Source organism: Pelophylax lessonae (assembly GCF_965119305.1).
Source record: "Pelophylax lessonae genome assembly, chromosome: 3".
Taxonomy (NCBI): Eukaryota; Metazoa; Chordata; class Amphibia; order Anura; family Ranidae; genus Pelophylax; species Pelophylax lessonae.
Genome location: NC_138770.1, coordinates 416,488,790 through 416,508,057, shown reverse-complemented (window position 1 = coordinate 416,508,057; position 19,268 = coordinate 416,488,790). Strand labels below are relative to the sequence as shown.

The window sequence follows — 19,268 nt, the reverse complement described above, 5'->3', positions numbered from 1 at the left end:
CTAAGGTCCCCAATTCACATTCATACATACACATACTAGGGCCAATTTAGACAGGAGCCAATTAACCTACCAGCATATCTTTGGAGTCTGGGAGGAAGCCAAAGTACCTGGAGGAAACCCAAGCAGGCACAGGGAGAACATGCAAACTCCAGGCAGGTAGTTAAGAAGTATATGGTTGCTGAGAAGCCTTGCCAGCATCCTTACGATCCTCAACTCAGAGATTGTAATCTTCTCTCTCCCTTTTAGTGTTGCACTAATCAAAATGCGTACCACAGATGTTACAATCTGACTGTACAACCTCCTTTAGATCTACCAAAACCTATAAAGTTTAAGGTCTGCCTGATTGAATAGCTTAGGTAGATCCTGGTATTCAAAAGTTTTGATAAATCTAAAGGTAATTGTAAAATGATCATATTGTCAGAATGCAGTATGGTAAGCTGAAAGTAAGTGGCAAGGAGGGATATAAAAAAACATAGAATGACATATGACCGGAAAATACCAGCTGCCAATCCAGTAGGTCACCAGGGTCAAATAAAGTGCTGATTGTGTAATAGAAGTGGACATAATGCTGGCTATTTCTTCCTCTAGGCTAAGCCAGTGGAATGTACTAGGCATATGCCAATTTTTCAGGGATCATTCATTCGGAAGAACCTATATGCATCATTGAAGTGGACAAGAAGATTGTTTGATCTCTACTGAACTCTAGTCTATTGTCTTGAATGCACGCCATGTTTGTGTTCAACAGTTAGATGAAGAAAGACCGCACAGGGTTACATGCAGGTTGAGAACAGCAACTATCCCATTATTGTGGTTGGTTTTGAAACCATAATTGAAGCTACCTCTTGAGAAGTAAGAGTGGGCCTTTTAGTATTGTACAGTGTGGAATTGTGTTAATGCATTCTATTGTTCTGCAGCTCGTAGAAAGGGGAACCCTCTGCCTAACTGATGATGCATCTTCTGTGTTAAATCTTAAAATATTTAAACCTGATGTCCCTTACTGATTTTATAGGTACCCCGTAACCAGTAAGAGCTCATCTACATATTCTAAAATAAGCACAGGAATGTCAAAACAGCAGATTGATACTCCAAATCCTAAACGCTAATAAAATGTTTCCTCACTTGGTTTAAATGATATACTCATTTAAGATAAAATTTGTGGGGAAATACAGGAGCAATTCCCAGAATCCAATTCCCATAGAGACGGGTATTAAAGATGGAACATCAAAACCTTCCAATGGCTGCTGAATTAGGGAAAAAAAATTAAACACTGAGGTTCTTTTGACCAGAAATGTATGTGGATGTTAGACCGTAATATGAATAGTGTCCCGTGTGCCAGCTAAGTGTTCCAATATCATATTTCTATAGCACAATTACTTAATTTGCTTATCACCAGGGTCCATTTTGAAAGGATTGTGCCTAGACCAAGTGAAGTCAGCCAGATAGCACTAATATACAAAATTCTGGTATTCACTGACTTCTTAAGGCCATTCTTCAAGATCGCTTCCATGTGTTAATTGTACATTTTCACCAGCATTGGAATAATCAAAGAGATCCTGATCAACCAGGGTACTAACTACAAGTCTATGGTCATAAAAGAATTGTGTAATTCTGTCTACTCAGTGAAAGCATTTTATAAAACTTAAGAGTTTTTTTCTCACTAGTAAAGGTACATGACCCAACACGTTACAATTAGAGGGAAGATCTGATAGAACATGAATTTTACAAAGTAGAAAGAGTGCTGGAAAAGCTGGGAAGTGCTGGAGGGGAGATATACAGCTTTTGTGTATTATAGATCCCAAAAAGAAGGGTCCAGAATTCAAGTTAATCTGGTTCCATGTTCACCTTTCCACAAGTGGCAATTCATACTTAGAACTTAAAGGAGTTGTAAAGTCAGAAGGTTTTTTATCGTAATGCTTTTAGAAAGACATTCTTCAGATCCTCTCTACTTTGTTCACACACCTGGTAATCCTCGACCCGCTAGTGGTTCTTATGAACCTAAGCCTGATTACCTCACCAAAGCGTATCTCGCCCTATTACTGCAAATACAACAGCCGCCAAGCAGACCATAGCTCACTCCTAGAAATCTCCCCATTTGAATCTTGTTAAGATTAAAAACAGAGTGACATCTGCTATGATTCATGTTAAAATTGAAGCTGTTATTAAGTATAGGGTGAAAAAATATACCAAAATCTGGTAGCTGTGGGTGGATCATTATCTTCCCCCAAATTTTGACACTACCCTTTTACTACCTTGTTAACATTACTCAGTCTTCTGTCACAGAATTGTCAACTCCCTGCTATAGCCTACCAAGCCCCCAGCATCCCCATTTTAATCATTTTCCTTCCTTGAACCCTTCCCCCTTGCTATTCTTCCCTTTTCTCTCTTTCTCATGTTCCTTTCTACTCCAGTAGAGCTCCTAAGTGAAAGTTAAAAGTAGGCAGCTACAAAAACTGTAGCTGCTGACTTTTAATAAACAGCCACTCACCTGTCCCACGATCCAGCGGTATACTCACTCCAGTTATTTTCTCTCTGTGCCCTCCCTCAGCAGCGCTGGCATCTTTACTATGGGCATCCGGCTGTGACAGCTTGTGGCTTTACAGCTAGGTGCCCACTGCACATGCATGACCGATGCTGCGCCCCGTGACTGGTCCCGAAGATTTCTGGGACCTATCATGTGTCTCAGAAGACTTTAGCAGGGAGGAGGGAAGGAGAACCTCTGCTTCTGATCGCCTGAGGCGATCAAAGTGAAAGTGGGAGTGGGTACCTGTTAAATCGGGTACCCACTCCTCCTCAAAAGCTCCATTTCACAAACAGGAGCTGGGGAGGAGGCCTTATAGCGAAACTTTCCCTTTTGGGTGGAGCTCTGCTTTAATCATGCTTGATCACTTCAAGGTTTAGAATCCACTCCTAGTTACTTAGGTTGGTTGCGAATGCCACTATGTTTAGTTCCACTTTGGAAAGTTCCTATACCAGTTTGTACATCATAACATTGTAACGTGAGTGCGTTGTGTGTACTTAGCTAAACTCTTTGGGCCTATAAATCTTGTGTTAATATGTTATTGTTTAGATTTTTTTTTTAAGTGCTTGAAAACCAATATAAAATATTGAATAAGAACTTTGATAACTGCCTGCTTATGTAGCAAGGTTTGTAAATGTTCCTGAGACCCCCTCAGAAGACATTGAAGTCTGCAGTGTTTAAACTGTGAGTTAAATTATATTTTGTTGTACAAAGATTAGAATTGTTAAATATTCGATTTAGTGGGTGTTGAAATGTGTTCATTGCTTAGATGAGTGGATTTGCTTTCTTCTTGAATTTATATTATACCATTTTCTATAAGCCCAAAGTCTATGCTAGGCTGTCGAGATTTAAAAACCATACATAAAACGCAGACAGAGACCTAGGCTTTGTTATAGTGTATAGTCTACTAAACAAGTTACTTCAGCTTTCCTTTTGATGCTAACCCCTCACAATTTAAACTATTCATTTACAAGCTTTTACTATTATCTGATAAAAAAAGAATACAAATGAATACCATTCAGTTCTTCTTCATTTTGACCATTACACAGAAAGAAAACATACTGTAGATAAAACACTATAGATTCCCATTAAATTAATAGTTTTCACATTCTAACCTGCTTTAGAAAAATCAGATCTGGAGTTGAATTAGTCACTATGGCTTTTATTTACTCTCTTTATAATTAAACTGCATAAAAGATATAGATACATTACCCAGTCCATATCATAAAGTCGACTTTTTGCTCAGAATCTTTTATGTACTGGATTGCTGATAAAATAAGTCCATACGGTGAATCACATAGAAAGTCACCATAGATTCCGGGGTTTGAGGCGTTGGCACCCTTAGAGGACAAACACACTTTGGTGTGATCATGGGTGAGGTGATAAGAGAAATCCAGGTGAAGGTCTGAAATATGCCAAAACTGTCCTAAATATGAAATAAAAAAAAGTACAAATGTTTTGACCTTTAGGACTTGATCAAGAAAAGGGTTATCATTATCTCTGATTGTTTAAGAAAGGACAGGTCTGAGCAGGAACCGGGTGAGTGGTCCAGCACCAAAAAACCGTGCTTCCAAATATAGGAGGGGGAGATTGGTTCATCCAATCTAATTTAATTTAAAGCTGAATTCCAGGAACTCAACCACTTTGCAAAGTGTGCAAGCATACTGTGAGTTAAGTCCAACAAGGTGCATGCCACCACCTGGACTTATTTCTATTTTAACATCTGACAGGTTTATGGTGCTTCTGAAGGAGACACTCAGGGCTCTTATGGGAGAATTACCAGAATACATTATATATACACAAAGGCGTCAGTGATTGATGGGCTGTGGGGGCTAGCAGCATAGCAGCTGCATCAACTCTGCTGCTGAAGGAGCTGAGACCAGAAGGTCCAGGATCAGAGCTCCCGAAACAATAATGATAACTGTCTATGTAAATAATAGAGATAAGTTCAGGAGTAGGCATGCAACTTGTTGGACTTAACTCATAGTATGTTTGCACTTTTTACAAAGCAGTTGAATTCCCGGAGTTCAGCTATAAAATGTTTTGGCCTGTATGTACAGTGTCTATAACAGTGAAGAACTCTCCAAAAGAAACAATAATATGCAGTATCTCCATTTCCACTGATCCTTTCTATATTTCATACATGAGTGACAATAACCACTTGCTAGAACCCCTTAAACACACTCTGGGGTGACAACTGCCTCTCATTGAGGTGCGGGTGGAATTGCTATCCCACCAAAGAACAAAGGATATTTCAAATAGTCTGACCAGTAATAAACCCAAAACCAAAAGTGTAAAATATTGGGGCTTACCAATCAGATTTGGTGACTAGTTTTATTTTTTTAGGGATTTTCCCTCTGTTTCCCCTTGTTGATCTGGCCAGTAACACAGCTCCTGTATTACAGTGCAGAGAAAGGGGGTGGGGGTGGGGCTGGGGCTCCGTGTCTGAATGGACACAGGAAGCTGTGACTCAGCTCGGGTGCCCCCATTGCAAACTGATTGATGTGGGGGCACTCAACAGGAGGGAGGGGCCAGGATCACCAAAGAGGGTCCCAAGAAAAGGAGGATCTGGGCAACTCTGTACAAAACCAACTGCACAGGGCAGGTAAGTATAGCAAGTTTGTTATTTTTTAAAAATGAGACTTTACAATCACTTTAACCTTAACTTTCAGGCTTAAGTTACAAACATTGCTGCAGAACAACTGTGAGTTGTTAACCCATTAATTCTTGCTTGAAAAAAACCTTTTTGTACAGCTCTGAAATGTACATTAGTTTTCAGTGTTTGTAACATAGCCTTTTTTTTCACCTCTGGCAGTTTACCACTTACCTTTGTACTATTTTAGGTTATTCAGTGAACTTGAACTGTTCAAATTTCAGTAAAAACAAGAAAAACAAGGGTGTTCTAAAATTATAACTGCTAGTGAATGTATTTAGGACACTCTTTATGTTGCTAAAGGTTTAGGCTTCCTGACAGCACATCATATAAGAATGTCACGAGTCTTGTCTATTAATGCAGAATGCAGATATATACAGATTAATAGGTTGCTCTACTAAAATAGTTTTTACAATGCAAAGTTTTTGAATTAATTATTTAAACTTCTGGCTACTCAAAGACATTTCTTTTTTAGTAAAATCAAAGTTGCAGGAGATGGTGTAGTTCCTCACAGTCAGTCCATGGTAGATGATTACATCCTGTCCACTCTGCTCCAATTAGGGAAATTCCTTTTTGCATGGAGGCATTTTTTACTGTTCTATTACCCGCCTGCATATAAAGCTTATTTAAAACTACGATGGGAGTCATTTTGGTTGGGGGGTCCGTAGAAACCCAGCTTACCTTCGAGAGGTTGAGAAATCCCTCCGTCAGCTCCTTAGGCCCCTCTTATGTGTAAGTCACCCTGTGCCTAATAGGGGCACAGGGTGACCAAGAAAATGATGGACTTAATGGACACTGAGAATACGGTTTGGATTACTCATAGCAGGTGCTAATATCATTAGCTCAACCACCTGTCTTACACACATTGTTGATTATGATGATTTAATTACCTATTGTCTACTGTGGGTTCTGTGTTTACACTTATATGTGTATTGTATTTTGTGAGCTCGATGACATCAAGTCTGCTAGTTAATTAACTTAAGTTAATTAAATCACTGTCATCTGTTAATTGCTGAGAGGAAATTGTATACTGTTTGTGTTGCTTGTTCCTTAGATATGTTAATTATATTTATGTACACAATTTCATCTGCATATGATAATGCAATCAGGCACCTGACTTTGTGGGGTAATTTGATCAGGAGGGGGATGTCCTCCTGTATATATATTGTGTGTCTGTTCAAAAAAGGGTTGATTTATTCCGGATCTATACAAGCTAAGTTCAGGCTAGTTTTGTATGTAGGGTGGCTGTAATATCTGATATCTATGTTCAGACTGGAGGGAGCGGAATACTGACAGAAGCCCACAAACGCGTTGTGGGGTCACAGTTCTGTTACAAAAACACTCACCCTTTATTAGCTATAGATATATTAATATAGAACTGCTGTTAAACTGTTACTAAACCCAGGACCCTGCATACACTATATCTGGTCTCCCACAGTACACAGAACATGGAAATGCAATTATTATAGTAAATATAAACTGCTAAATATCTTTACTCATCAGCAGTATATAACAGTATTTTATAGGTGTCTGTTTAAAGCTTGGAGGAATTTTCATTCTACTCTGACTGTCATATGAAGCTGCAGGACCCCTGACCCTCTGCCTGGACAGTGCTGATTGGCCCTGTGCAAATCACATGCACCCTCCCTAGCAAAACACTCCAAACTGAAGCATGTGCAGAGTGCCCCCACTTTAAGAAGGGGGGGGGGATCATAGAAGACAGGATCAAACAGCCTTTTTACACAATGCGGAGGATTAACCTCTTAGGTTCCACAAAGAGTATAACAAGCATTCTTTACTGCATGCACAGACTGATTTTTTTGTTGTAAGTTTAGTAACACTTTAGGCAGGACCACAGTTTTTCATGATAACGGCTTTAAAACTATCTAGATTCCAATGTTGGGACCTTACTGCTACTATCGTTTTGCACAGGAAGGATCTGACTTTAGCGCAAAGAACAATGGTGCAAAAGAGGTAGGTATTAAGACATTTAAATAAGGGAGGGGTTTTGAGAAAGTTAGGGTCCTTTCACACCAGCTCCTGCGTTACAATGCAGCGGCTGGTGTGCATTGCAGTGCAGGCAGTGTTGATGCGTTGATTGTGGTGCATCGCGCTGTTAACTTTTTTCCTTTAAACCCATTTTATTGAAATGTCACACAGTGATATTTAATGAAGTTCGGTGTGTGTGGTGATGGCGCCGTATTTTTTTTTCAGTTAACAGTGCCCGCGCACACACCGGAGACAAGGCATTTTGGTGCAACTGTGCTGGGATAGCCTCCCAACGCAGTCTCCCTGCACCTTGTGTGAATGTACCCTTAGTGTAAGGGGACCTTAGGGTGATGGAATCATTCTTTGCCAGGAGTATGCACCAAATACTAGCAGCACCAATCTTCTGGCATTAAAAGCTAATTTATTAGAAATATCTATAGGGTTGATTTATTAAAACCGGAGAGTACAAAAAGGGGGTATCAGGAGGAATACACTTCTATAGCCAGTAGTCACTAAGGCCTGGTTCACACCAATGCAGGTTGTAGTTGATGCATATTCCAGGCGCATTTTGCATTTTTCAATACACGTTTTTGATCCATTGAAGTCTATGGAATCAAAAACACAACACAAAATGCACAGATGTTAACATGACCCATAGGAAACCATGGAAAATGGACTGTAATGTGTTTCTGCAAAACTGAAAATGCACTAAAAAATGCATAGGTGTGAACCATTCATTTACAAAATAATGCAATCCCTGTCAAACTAGCTAATTACAGAGCCTCAGTCCCCGTGTGTCTCCTGCACCTCATGTAATCACCTTGGGCTTCTTGATTGGCATATGTATTTAGGATATATACAGTGTTGCTAAAGATTTAGGCTTCCTGATAACACATTGGATAAGAATGCCATGAGTCTTGTCTATTAATTATAATGCAGATATACAGGTTGCTCTACTGCAGCTGTTTTTACAATACAACGTTTTTTGATTGAATTTAAACTTCTGACAAATCAAACTCATTGATTTCTTAGTAAAAATCAAGGTGTCCAAAGCCACTAGTTCTATAGCCAGTGGTCCTTAAGTGATCATAATACATGTTTCTCTAATAGAGCTGTAGGAATGGAAGGTCTACAGTACATGTATCTGTCACATCACGTGCAAGCCCATTCCCCTTGTAAAGATTCCAGTTAGTCATAATAATCTGCAAAAGGCCCAATAGCTGGCATCAAGCAGTCTTCCTAAGGAATCCCACCAAAAGCTCCCTCACATGCAGTCTCTTCAGTGGATACATTGCATAGAAATTTAGTACTGGCGAATGGTATCCCAATGGTGTTAGCCTCACTCCCAGCCTCCAAGTGAGTGTTAAAGGCTCAAACCATTGGACTACCATTCACCAGTACTACCTACCTGTGTCTTGAGACACTGTGCCCCCAGCTGCTGCAAGTATTTGGACTAGCCACATGAGTCAAATACCTGTTTACCCTGCTGCACGCAGTGGTTCCTCCCGTTAGCTCATACATTCTGAATTAACGTATGAGATGGCAGGTAGAACCACTGCGTGCAGCGGGGGCAACACAATTTCACACACCTGGAAGTGTTGAAAATGTTGGATGAGGAGCTTCATCATGGCAGAGTTTTTAAGACATGGGCCACTGGAAAGATGTGTATAGTGCCTTTTTTCTTTGCTATTTTTGATGATGAAACGCGTAAGTGGTACCTGCGTCACACCCACACCGCTGTCTTTATGATTTTACTACATGCCGGCTTTCTTTGTATCTATGTAAGTGGGTCTGTTAAATAAGCTTTATATTTTTTAGGACATACTACACCATTTGAGTTTTTTCTTGCTCTAAGGTATTTTTCCATCACAAGCTGGAAGTCGCCCATTCACCATCTGTCCGGGTATCATCACTGCCAATTACCTGTGATTATTGCCTTACATGACCACTCAAATTGAGGGTCATGTCTGTCTGGTAAGCAGACTGACTTATCCACGGGGTGATTGCTACATTCCATATTCCTCTATCCACTGGTATTGGACGCATTTCCTTTCACTTCAATATGGACTTTTTACTTATTGCTGTTTTATATTTGAATATTTCACCTTCATTTGGTGTTGGCTGTCTTTTAACTAGATTATGAACTTTCCTTATCATTACTTTCATCAAATTGGCGCTACCTTGTTTTATATTGTACTTTTGGGTGTGTAATCTTACCTGTATGGTTGGCTGCCTCCAAATCAATTGTTTTATATGTAGTGTGTTCCAAGCGCAAAATATTTTTCTCCTTCTTTTATTTGTTGTTTTGACCCTGCAGTGTCAGATTGATCCCTGCTGTAGTAAATACAATTTATAATGTAATCCTCAGTCAAACTAGCTAATTGCAGAGCCTCAGTCCCTGCCCTCAGTCCTTGGGCTTTCTATAGTCAAATCTGGTCCATACTAGGAAAGTGAACCGGTGTAACGTTAAAAAACCCTACCCCTTGAAAATCCCCTACCCTCATCACTTCCTGTGGATGTACGTCATGCATCAGCTGAGACGCTTCCCAGTGCTCATGCTCAGGCAGTAAATGATCGGCTCACACCGGAAGTGACGAGGGTAGGGAATTTTCACGGGGTAGGGTTTTTTAACGTTACAACGGCTTCCCGTGAAATAACCCTACCCTCGTTCCAAGTGCTTAAAACGTTGGGTTGGCAAATGATGTCGGCTTCCCGTGAAAATTCCCTACCCTTGTTCCCCGGTGGGTCGAGGAAAATGTAAAAGTGTCTCCTAATGGAGGAAAATGTAATATATATATATATATATATATATATTTTTTTTTATCATTCCATTTTGATTAATATATATACACATTTTCTTCCATTAGGAGGCACTTTTACATTTTTCTGGAGCCGCCGAGGAACGAGGGTGGGGTATTTTGACAGGAAGCCACCGCTTTAAAGCGGAGTTCCACCTAAAAAAAAATACCCCCGGGACAGTCAGGGCTAGTGCATTCCACAATGGCTAGCCTCTGAACTGTCCCGGGTTGCACTTACCTTTTAGAAGAAATACTTACTTTGAAAATGTCTTGTCCAGCGCTGCCATCTCAGGTGTGAGCAGCTTGAAGCCAGCGTGATCCTCTTCTGCGTCCTCTTCCGTCCTCTTCGGTCCCACGATGCACTGCACCGGCCCCGCCGTCACTTCCGGGGCTGCAGCGTCATCCCTGCACAGCTTCTGGGCATGCCCAGAAGCTGTTTAGCCAGGTATGACGGCGCCCGCACCGGAACTGACGTCGGGGCCGGTGCAGGCGCATTGATTCCTGGGAGCGATGATGTTCAGCTCCCAGGAATCATTGCAAGCCAGGAAGTGACGACTCGCCGTGGCCGCCGAGGGGAGGAAGAGGAAGTAAGGTGAGTATACTTTCTTCTAAAACAAGGTAAGTTAAAAAAAAAAAAAAAAAATTGCGATTATCCATTTGTGTTTCAGGTGACCCAGAGCAAGAAGATGGACCGAACTTCAATTTTAGGGTGGAACTCCACTTTAAGGACTGGGAAGGAGGGTAGGGTTTTTTCACGGAAGCCGAGATCATTTACTGTGCGCGCATGCGCACTGGGAAGGGGCTCAACTGATGACTGACGTACCCTCACCGGAAGTGACGAGGGTAGAGAATTTTCACGGGTAGGGTTTTTTAATGGAACACCGGCCATTGCCTACTTGTTATAAAAGAAACTGGGAATTACCCGGCACATTCCCTTCTTTCGCCGTGTTTGTGTTTAACAATCAGTCATGTATGTTAGGGTTTTGCAACTTTTAATCTGTATATTTTACACCGCTGTAAACTAATGCTGGATAAATTCTATGGTACACAAAACGAATCCTGTGAACGAAGGTTACTAGTCTGAAGGTGCTGCTATTCTGGCTTTACCGTTTACATTATTTACCTTTACATTATCATAAAAAGCTAAAAATAAATGTAAAGTAATAGAGAGAAAGAAAAATTAGCAAAAAATGCCTTCACGTACTAGGAAAATGAATATACATGTGTTGCAAAATCAACTTTTTTGCAGTGCGTGCGGTAATGACTTTCTAAAACAGTGATCATGAGTTTAGAGTGTTTGTAACATGATATGCTAACCATGGAAATCAGATGACAGAAAGTTACTGTGCGCCAGACAGACACTGACCTGTAACACCTTGTTGACTGTCACTCCAGAAGTTCACCGGCAGAGCTGAAGTGACCAGAGGAGCCATAAGGAACAGCCAGAATCCGAGAGCACCCATGTTCTTGTGCTGCACACCGGTTCAATCAAAGGGAATATTCTGTACAAGACTTGCTCAGAAAACTTCCTTGTTTACACTCTGTGTTGTGGAAGTTCCTGAGTTGCAGAAAATTAACCCGTGCATGTATGGTAATAGAAGCGAGACAATTACTCAATGTCTCAGTGTGGAGTGGAAGTACTAAGGTCAGTTTAGTTTATGCAAGTCATTTTTGTTAACCTAAAGTGGTAAAATGAGGAACTAGAGTAGAGACAGAGCCTTTAACCACTTCAGGTTCAAGGTCTACCCCCCCCCCCCCCCCCCTCATAACCAGTTCATTTTTTGCAAAACAGAACAGCGTTATTTTAACTGACAATTGCGCGGTCATGCAACACTCCACACAAATACAGCGGATGTCCTTTTTTTCCTCACAAATAGAGCTTTCATTTGGTGGGATTTGATCACCTCTGTGGTTTTTATTTTTTGCACTATAAACAAAAAAAGAGCGACAGTTTAAAACAAAAAAAACAAACAAATATTTTTTAATTCCTGCTATAAAACACTTCCAATAAAAAAATGTAAAAAATTAAATTTCTTCTTTAATTTAGGCAAATATATATTCTGCTACATATTTTTGGTAAAAAATAAATTTTGGTAAAAAATATTTTTATGGAATTTTTTTTATTATTTTTTACTAGTAATGGCGGCGATCAGCGACTTATAGCGAGACTGCAACATTGCAGCAGACAAATCGGACACTAAGTGAGGGCCAGTTCACACCATAGAAACGCAGTCTGGATGCGTTCCAGATGCTTTTATGCATGCGTGTTTTTGATGCGTTTTGATGCATTCCATTGCCTTTTTGATGCATTTTTGGTGCGTTTTTGATGCAGTCCAGTGCATTTTTCCCCCTCTTAACCTTAAGGGCCAGTTCACACCATAGAATCGCAGTCCAGATGCATTCCATATGCTTGTTTGGTGCGTTTTTAATGCAATCCAATTTGTTTTTTCCCCATCCTTTTTTTTTAACTTGAAATAAGGACATGTGTGTTCCAGTGCATTTTTGGTGCGTTTAGGTGCGTTTCAGTGCATTTTTGATGCAATTTACAGCATTTCAGCACAGTCCAGTGCAGGAAAAATGCACCATGTTCTACTTTTTTTTTTCTGGAACTGGAACGCACTGGAACTGCAACCACTGGTAAAAAATATGCCATTGGAAACCATATAACCTACTTTCCATGCGTTTTTGATGCAGAAAAAAAATGCACTGGACTGCATGTGGTGTGAACTGGCCCTAAATAAGGACAGGTGCATTCCAGTGCATTTTTTATGCATTTTACAGCGCAGGAAAAATGCAGTATGTTCTACTTTTTTTACTGGAACTGCAAGCACTGGTGTGAACTATGCTATTGAAAACTATATAGCCTACTTTCCCTAAATTTTTATGCAGAAATAAAAATGCACTGGACTGCATGTGGTGTGGTGTGAACTGGCCCTAAATAAGGACATGTGTGTTCCAGTGCATTTGTTGTGTGTTTAGGTGCGTTCCAGTTCCTTTTTAATGCATTTTACAGCGCTCCAGTACAGTCCAGTGCAGGAAAAATGCAGTATGTTCTACTTTTTTTTCTGGAACTAGAACGCACTGGAAATGCAAGTACTGGTGTGAACTATGCTATTAAAAACCATATAGCCTACTTTCGATGCGTTTTTGATGCAGAAAAAAAAAGGAACTGGACAACATGTGGTGTGAACTGGCCCTGACACTTTTGACGCTTTTTGGGGACCAGTGACACCAATACAGTGATCAGTGCAAAATAATATGCACTGTAACTGTACTAATGGCACTGGCTGGGAAGGGGTTAACATCCAGGGCAATCAAAGGGTTAAATGTGTCCCTATGGGGTGCTTCCTAACTGGGGGGGGGTGCTTGTACTGTAAGAAGACTTATTTTAGCAGAAACGCAAGATCTCTGTCTTCTCCTGTCACAGAACGATCAACGGGTTCCCGCGGACATCGGGTCCACCGGACCTGCTGATTGGCTCCTGCTGTGTCTAATAACAGCGGGAGTTGGTCCCTGGCTGTGCACGTGTGCACTGCAGACCAGGAAGAGTGAAATCACATACAGGTACGTGATTTCATGCAGAGAGGCCGCACCACTGCATTAAATGTACGTGGGGCGGTCCAGAAGAGGTTAAAGTGTGGTTGCTTTGGTAACCAAGATGTGTTCCCTCTCTCACAGATACTGTATAGTTAAACTCAATCACTTTTTTTTTTTTTGTTAAGACTGCAATACATTCAGTGGATCCCAGAGGAGACATGCAGGGTCATCACAAAGGGAACTTTTTTTCCTTATGTGATAAAAAAAAAAAAAAAAAAAAAGTTAGGCAAAAATCTTTTTTTTTTTTGCAAAAAAATCAAGTTACACCCAAGCACATAGATAACATCATCCCAAAAAATGTTGAGGACCCCACCCCCACATATAGGCACATGCGAACATAAACGCACGCATCAGGGGTGCCTACTAGGTTTGACATGTTGGGTATCTATTTTCTCGGTGCAACCTCGTCTTTTATATTTTACCAACAATTTGGGCCGTTTATTGTGTTTTTGTTTACCCTAAAATTCACTTTAGTGTGTTTTTTACTGAAACGTTGTGTTTCCTAGACCTTTGCAGTATTTTATCAAGAAAAAAGCCTCTTGAGATGTAAATCCGGCCCTGCCCTCTGTCCCTCTGTCCTCTCCATTTGTCCCTCATTTTGGTCTGATCTATATGGTTGTATATAAAATGCACTTTTTATCTTTTAGGAAGTGTTTCCCGGTGCTAAACCTTTCATCCAATTTCTAAATTGCTGCATTTGTAAATTTAAAAAGTCAGTATAAAGGAATGATAATGGTTAAAAAAAAAAGCACTTGAGGGTTTAACCAAGTATTTTTTTGCATAATTCTCCTTTAAGGGGAGGCGGCAGGGGGTGTGTCCTATGCCTACACACTTTTGCCCAATAGGTGTCCCTGGCTCACTTCTGAAAAAGATGGAAGGTATGCATATATTGCAAGACAGTTCTGTTTTTATTTTAATGTGTAAAATACAATAAATGTGTATTTTTCTGTTTTGGTTTCTGGTTCTTAACTACTTGACCTCCAGAAGGTTTTACCCCTTCATGATCAGGCCATTTTTTGCTGTTCAACTCTGCGCTACTTTAACTATCAATTGCGTGGTCATCATAGGTGTGTGCAGCCTATTGCATTAGGGTGTGCACCCCAAAGCTCAAACTCATATGCCTTTCTCTGCAGCCTCCGCTCAGCACAGAGCACTTCCCATTCATTCACTGTCCTGTGCAGCTGATTACTGCTCATTTACAAACTGAAGCATAGTAAACACAGTTTACTATGCTTCGGTTATGGATGAACACAGTGTGTTCACTGTGTTCATTTAGAAAAGGAAGGCGCCGGTAAATTACATATTTACTAGCCCCTTCCCCCAGTCTACATCCTGAAGCCTAGTGATTAGGGCACACCTGGCATACCTCCTGTGGGAGCCTATGGTGGTCATGCAACACTGTACGCAAATTAAATTTGTATCTTTTTTTACACAAATAAAGCTTTCTTTTGGCGATATTTGATCACCACTGGGTTTTTTATTTTTTATTGTAGAAACGAAAAAGAACCGCAAAGTTTGAAAAAAACAATATTTGCCACTTTCTGTTATAAAACATATACATATTTCTTTATAAATTTAGGCCAAATAGGTAAAAAAAAAAAAATCCCAATAAGTGTATTTTGATTGGTTTGTGTGAAAGGTATAGCGTCTACAAGCTATGGTATAGATACTGGAATTTATGCAGATATGATGCTATACTGGTAATGGCGGTGCTGGGGTACTTAAAATGGGACTGTGATAGTGTGGTGAGCAATATGGCGCTAACAGACCTTCGCTGGAAGGTACACTAACTGACTGACTGATATCAATAGTGACACCAATACAGTGATCAGATCCAATACTGTACACTGACAGTGTACTAATGACACTGGCTGGGAAGGGGTTAAAATCAAGGAGTTAACTGTGTCCTTAACAAGTGTAATGTGTGTAATACATGCTGATTTCAATAAGAGATCTAGCTGTTTTTCTCCCTGCTTTTCAGAGAGAAGAAACATCTAGATTGCTGCTCTGCACACAGAGTCCTGTGCGTTTGTAAACACAGGACTCTGTTCTGTGATTGGATACAGCCGATCATCAGCAGGTCTCAGCCATGAATCATTGGCTGACACCTGCTAACAAAATCGCTCTGTGTCCAACCACAGACCGGATAAACAGGGGCACGTGCACGCATGCCCAAAATCTGGATGCAACCCGGCAACGTTTATGTATGTTGCGCAGTCTGCAGCTGCTCCCTGATCACAGTAAATCTAATGTGACCAGGTGGAAAGTGGTTATATCATAACATTTTTGCATTTGGACACTGCTCACTACTGCTTCTTTTTTGGGGGGGGGGGGGGGGGGGGTTTACCTTGCAAAGTGACTCAAGGTTCCTGTCCCCCAAAAGGAATATGGGGGTTGTTGATGGGAGCTTATAGGGATCTGAAAGGCCCTTTAAATAAGGTGGCCCCCAGATAGCTGCAACCTCCCAGTAGGAAGAGTACAGGAGTACATCAGTAACTCCTATTACTCATTTTCGGGGGGGAAAAAAATAATAATAACATATATATATATATATATATATATATATATATATATATATATATATATATATATACAGTGGGTACGGAAAGTATTCAGACCCCCTTAAATTTTTCACTCTTTGTTATATTGCAGCCATTTGCTAAAATCATTTAAGTTCATTCTTCTTCCTCATGAATGTACACATAGCACCCCATACTGACAGAAAAACACAGAATTGTTGACATTGTTGCAGATTTATTAAAAAAGAAAAACTGAAATATCACATGGTCCTAAGTATTCAGACCCTTTGCTCAGTATTTAGTAGAAGCCCCCTTTTGATCTAATACAGCCAGGAGTCTTTTTGGGAAAGATGCAACAAGTCTTTCACACCTGGATTTGGGGATCCTCTGCCATTCCTCCTTGCAGATCCTCTCCAGTTCTGTCAGGTTGGATGGTAAACGTTGGTGGACAGCCATTTTTAGGTCTCTCCAGAGATGCTCAATTGGGTTTAAGTCAGGGCTCTGGCTGGGCCATTCAAGAACAGTCACGGAGATGTTGTGAAGCCACTCCTTCGTTATTTTAGCTGTGTGCTTAGGGTCATTGTCTTGTTGGAAGGTAAACCTTCGGCCTAGTCTGAGGTCCAGAGCACTCTGCAGAAGGTTTTTGTCCAGGATATCCCTGTACTTGGCCGCATTCATCTTTCCCTCGATTGCAACCAGTCGTCCTGTCCCTGCAGCTGAAAAACACCCCCACAGCAGGATGCTGCCACCACCATGCTTCACTGTTGGAACTGTATTGGACAGGTGATGAGCAGTGCCTGGTTTTCTCCACACATACCGCTTAGAATTAAGGCCAAAAAGTTCTATTTTGGTCTCATCAGACCAGAGAATCTTATTTCTCACCATCTTGGAGTCCTTCAGGTGTTTTTTAGCAAACTCCATGCGGGCTTTCATGTGTCTTACACTGAGGAGAGGCTTCCGTCGGGCCACTCTGCCATAAAGCCCCGACTGGTGGAGGGCTGCAGTGATGTTTGACTTTCTACAACTTTCTCCCATCTCCTGACTGCATCTCTGGAGCTCAGCCACAGTGATCTTTGGGTTCTTCTTTACCTCTCTCACCAAGGCTCTTCTCCCCCGATAGCTCAGTTTGGCCGGACGGCCAGCTCTAGGAAGGGTTCTGGTCGTCCCAAACGTCTTCCATTTGAGGATTATGGAGGCCACTCTGCTCTTAGGAACCTTAAGTGCAGCAGAAATCTTTTTGTAACCTTGGCCAGATCTGTGCCTTGCCACAATTCTGTCTCTGAGCTCTTCAGGCAGTTCCTTTGACCTCATGATTCTCATTTGCTCTGACATGCATTGTGATCTGGAAGGTCTTATATAGACAGGTGTGTGGCTTTCCTAATCAAGTCCAATCAGTATAATCAAACACAGCTGGACTCAAATGAAGGTGTAGAACCATCTCAAGGATGATCAGAAGAAATGGAAAGCACCTGAGTTAAATATATGAGTGTCACAGCAAAGGGTCTGAATACTTAGGACCATGTGATATTTCAGTTTTTCTTTTTTAATAAATCTGCAACAATGTCAACAATTCTGTGTTTTTCTGTCAGTATGGGGTGCTATGTGTACATTCATGAGGAAGAAGAATGAACTTAAATGATTTTAGCAAATGGCTGCAATATAACAAAAAGTGAAAAATTTAAGGGGGTCTGAATACTTTCCGTACCCACTGTATATATATATACATATAATAATTAGATAGGGCACCCTAAACCAATCAAAAACGAGAAATGTATTCAACAGGTTTAATAAACATACAGTATCTCACAAAAGTCAGCACACCCCTCGCATTTTTGTAAATATTTTATTATATCTTTTCATGTGACAACACTAAAGAAAGTACACTTTGCTACAATGTAAAGTAGTGAGTGTACAGCTTGTATAACAGTGTAAATTTGCTGTCCCCTCAAAATAACTCAACACACAGCCATTAATGTCTAAACCGCGGGCAAAAGAAAGTGAGTACACCCCTAGTCCAGTCTCTGAAGGGAGGGGATCATGCTCTGCTTCAGTTTGTCTTAGTACATTTTGGCATTCAAAGTTTCCTCAATGAACGGTAGCTCCCCAGTGCCGGCAGCCTCAGACCATGACACTCCCACCACCATGCTTGACTGTAGGCAAGATACACTTGTCTTTGTACTCCTCACCTGGTTGCCGTCACAAACGCTTGACACCATCTGAACCAAATACGTTTATCTTGGTCTCATCAGACCACAGCTAATGGTTCCAGTAATCCATATCCTTAGTCTGCTTGTCTTCAGCAAACTGTTTGCAGGCTTTCTTGTGCATCATCTATAGAAGAGGATTCCTTCTCGGACAACAGCCATGCAGACCAATTTGATGGAGTATGCAGCGTATGGTCTGAGCACTGACAGGCTGCCCCCCCCCCCCTTCAACCTCTGCCGAAATGCTGGCAGCACTCATACATCTATTTCCCAACCTCTGGATATGACGCTGAGCATGTGCACTCAACTTCTTGGGCGACCATGGTGAGGCCTGTTCTGAGTGGAACCTGTCCTGTTAAACTGCTGTATGGTCTTGGCCACTGTGCTGCAGCTCAGTTTCAGGGTCTTGGCAAACTTCTTATAGCCTAGACTATCTTTATGTAGAGAAACAGTTCTTTTTTTCAGATCCTCAGAGAGTTCTTTGCCATGAGGTGCCATGTTGAACTTCCAGTGACCAGTATGAGAGAGTGAGAGCGATAACACCAAATTGAACACCCCTGCTTCCCATTCACACCTGAGACCTTGTAACACTAATGAGTCACATGACACCGGGAAGGGAAAATGGCTAATTGGTCCCAATTTGGACATTTTCACTCAGGGGTGTACTCACTTTTGTTGCCAGCGGTTTAGACATTAATGGCTGTGTGTTGAGTTATTTTTTGAGGAGACAGCAAATTCACATTGTTATACAAGCTGTACACTCACTACTTTACATTGTAGCAAAGTGGAATTTTTTCAGTGTTGTCACATGAAAAGTTATAATAAAATATTTACAAAAATGTGAGGGGTGTACTCACTTTTGTAAGATACTGTACATACTGTATGCTAGATATAACGTATCCAAGGGGATACAATCTAGTGAACACGGCAATGTCAGATTCGGTAGCAGTTCACTATATACAATTCAGAATACAGTCACCCAGTCCAAGA

The 19,268-nt window shown here is 40.9% G+C and overlaps 1 protein-coding gene across 1 annotated transcript in view; it reads right to left on the bottom strand.

The window, feature by feature from the left end:
• Nucleotides 1–11,569, bottom strand: part of SMPDL3A (sphingomyelin phosphodiesterase acid like 3A) — a 50,627-nt gene extending 39,058 nt beyond the window's left edge. The window contains exons 1-2 of the mRNA XM_082249694.1: nt 11,325–11,569; nt 3,731–3,944 (exon numbers count right to left, since the gene is read on the bottom strand). Coding sequence (XP_082105820.1) covers nt 3,731–3,944; nt 11,325–11,421 — 311 coding nt within the window. The 5' untranslated portion in view covers nt 11,422–11,569. The remainder of the gene's footprint in view (nt 1–3,730; nt 3,945–11,324) is intronic.
• Between the last annotated feature and the right edge of the window lie 7,699 nt (nt 11,570–19,268).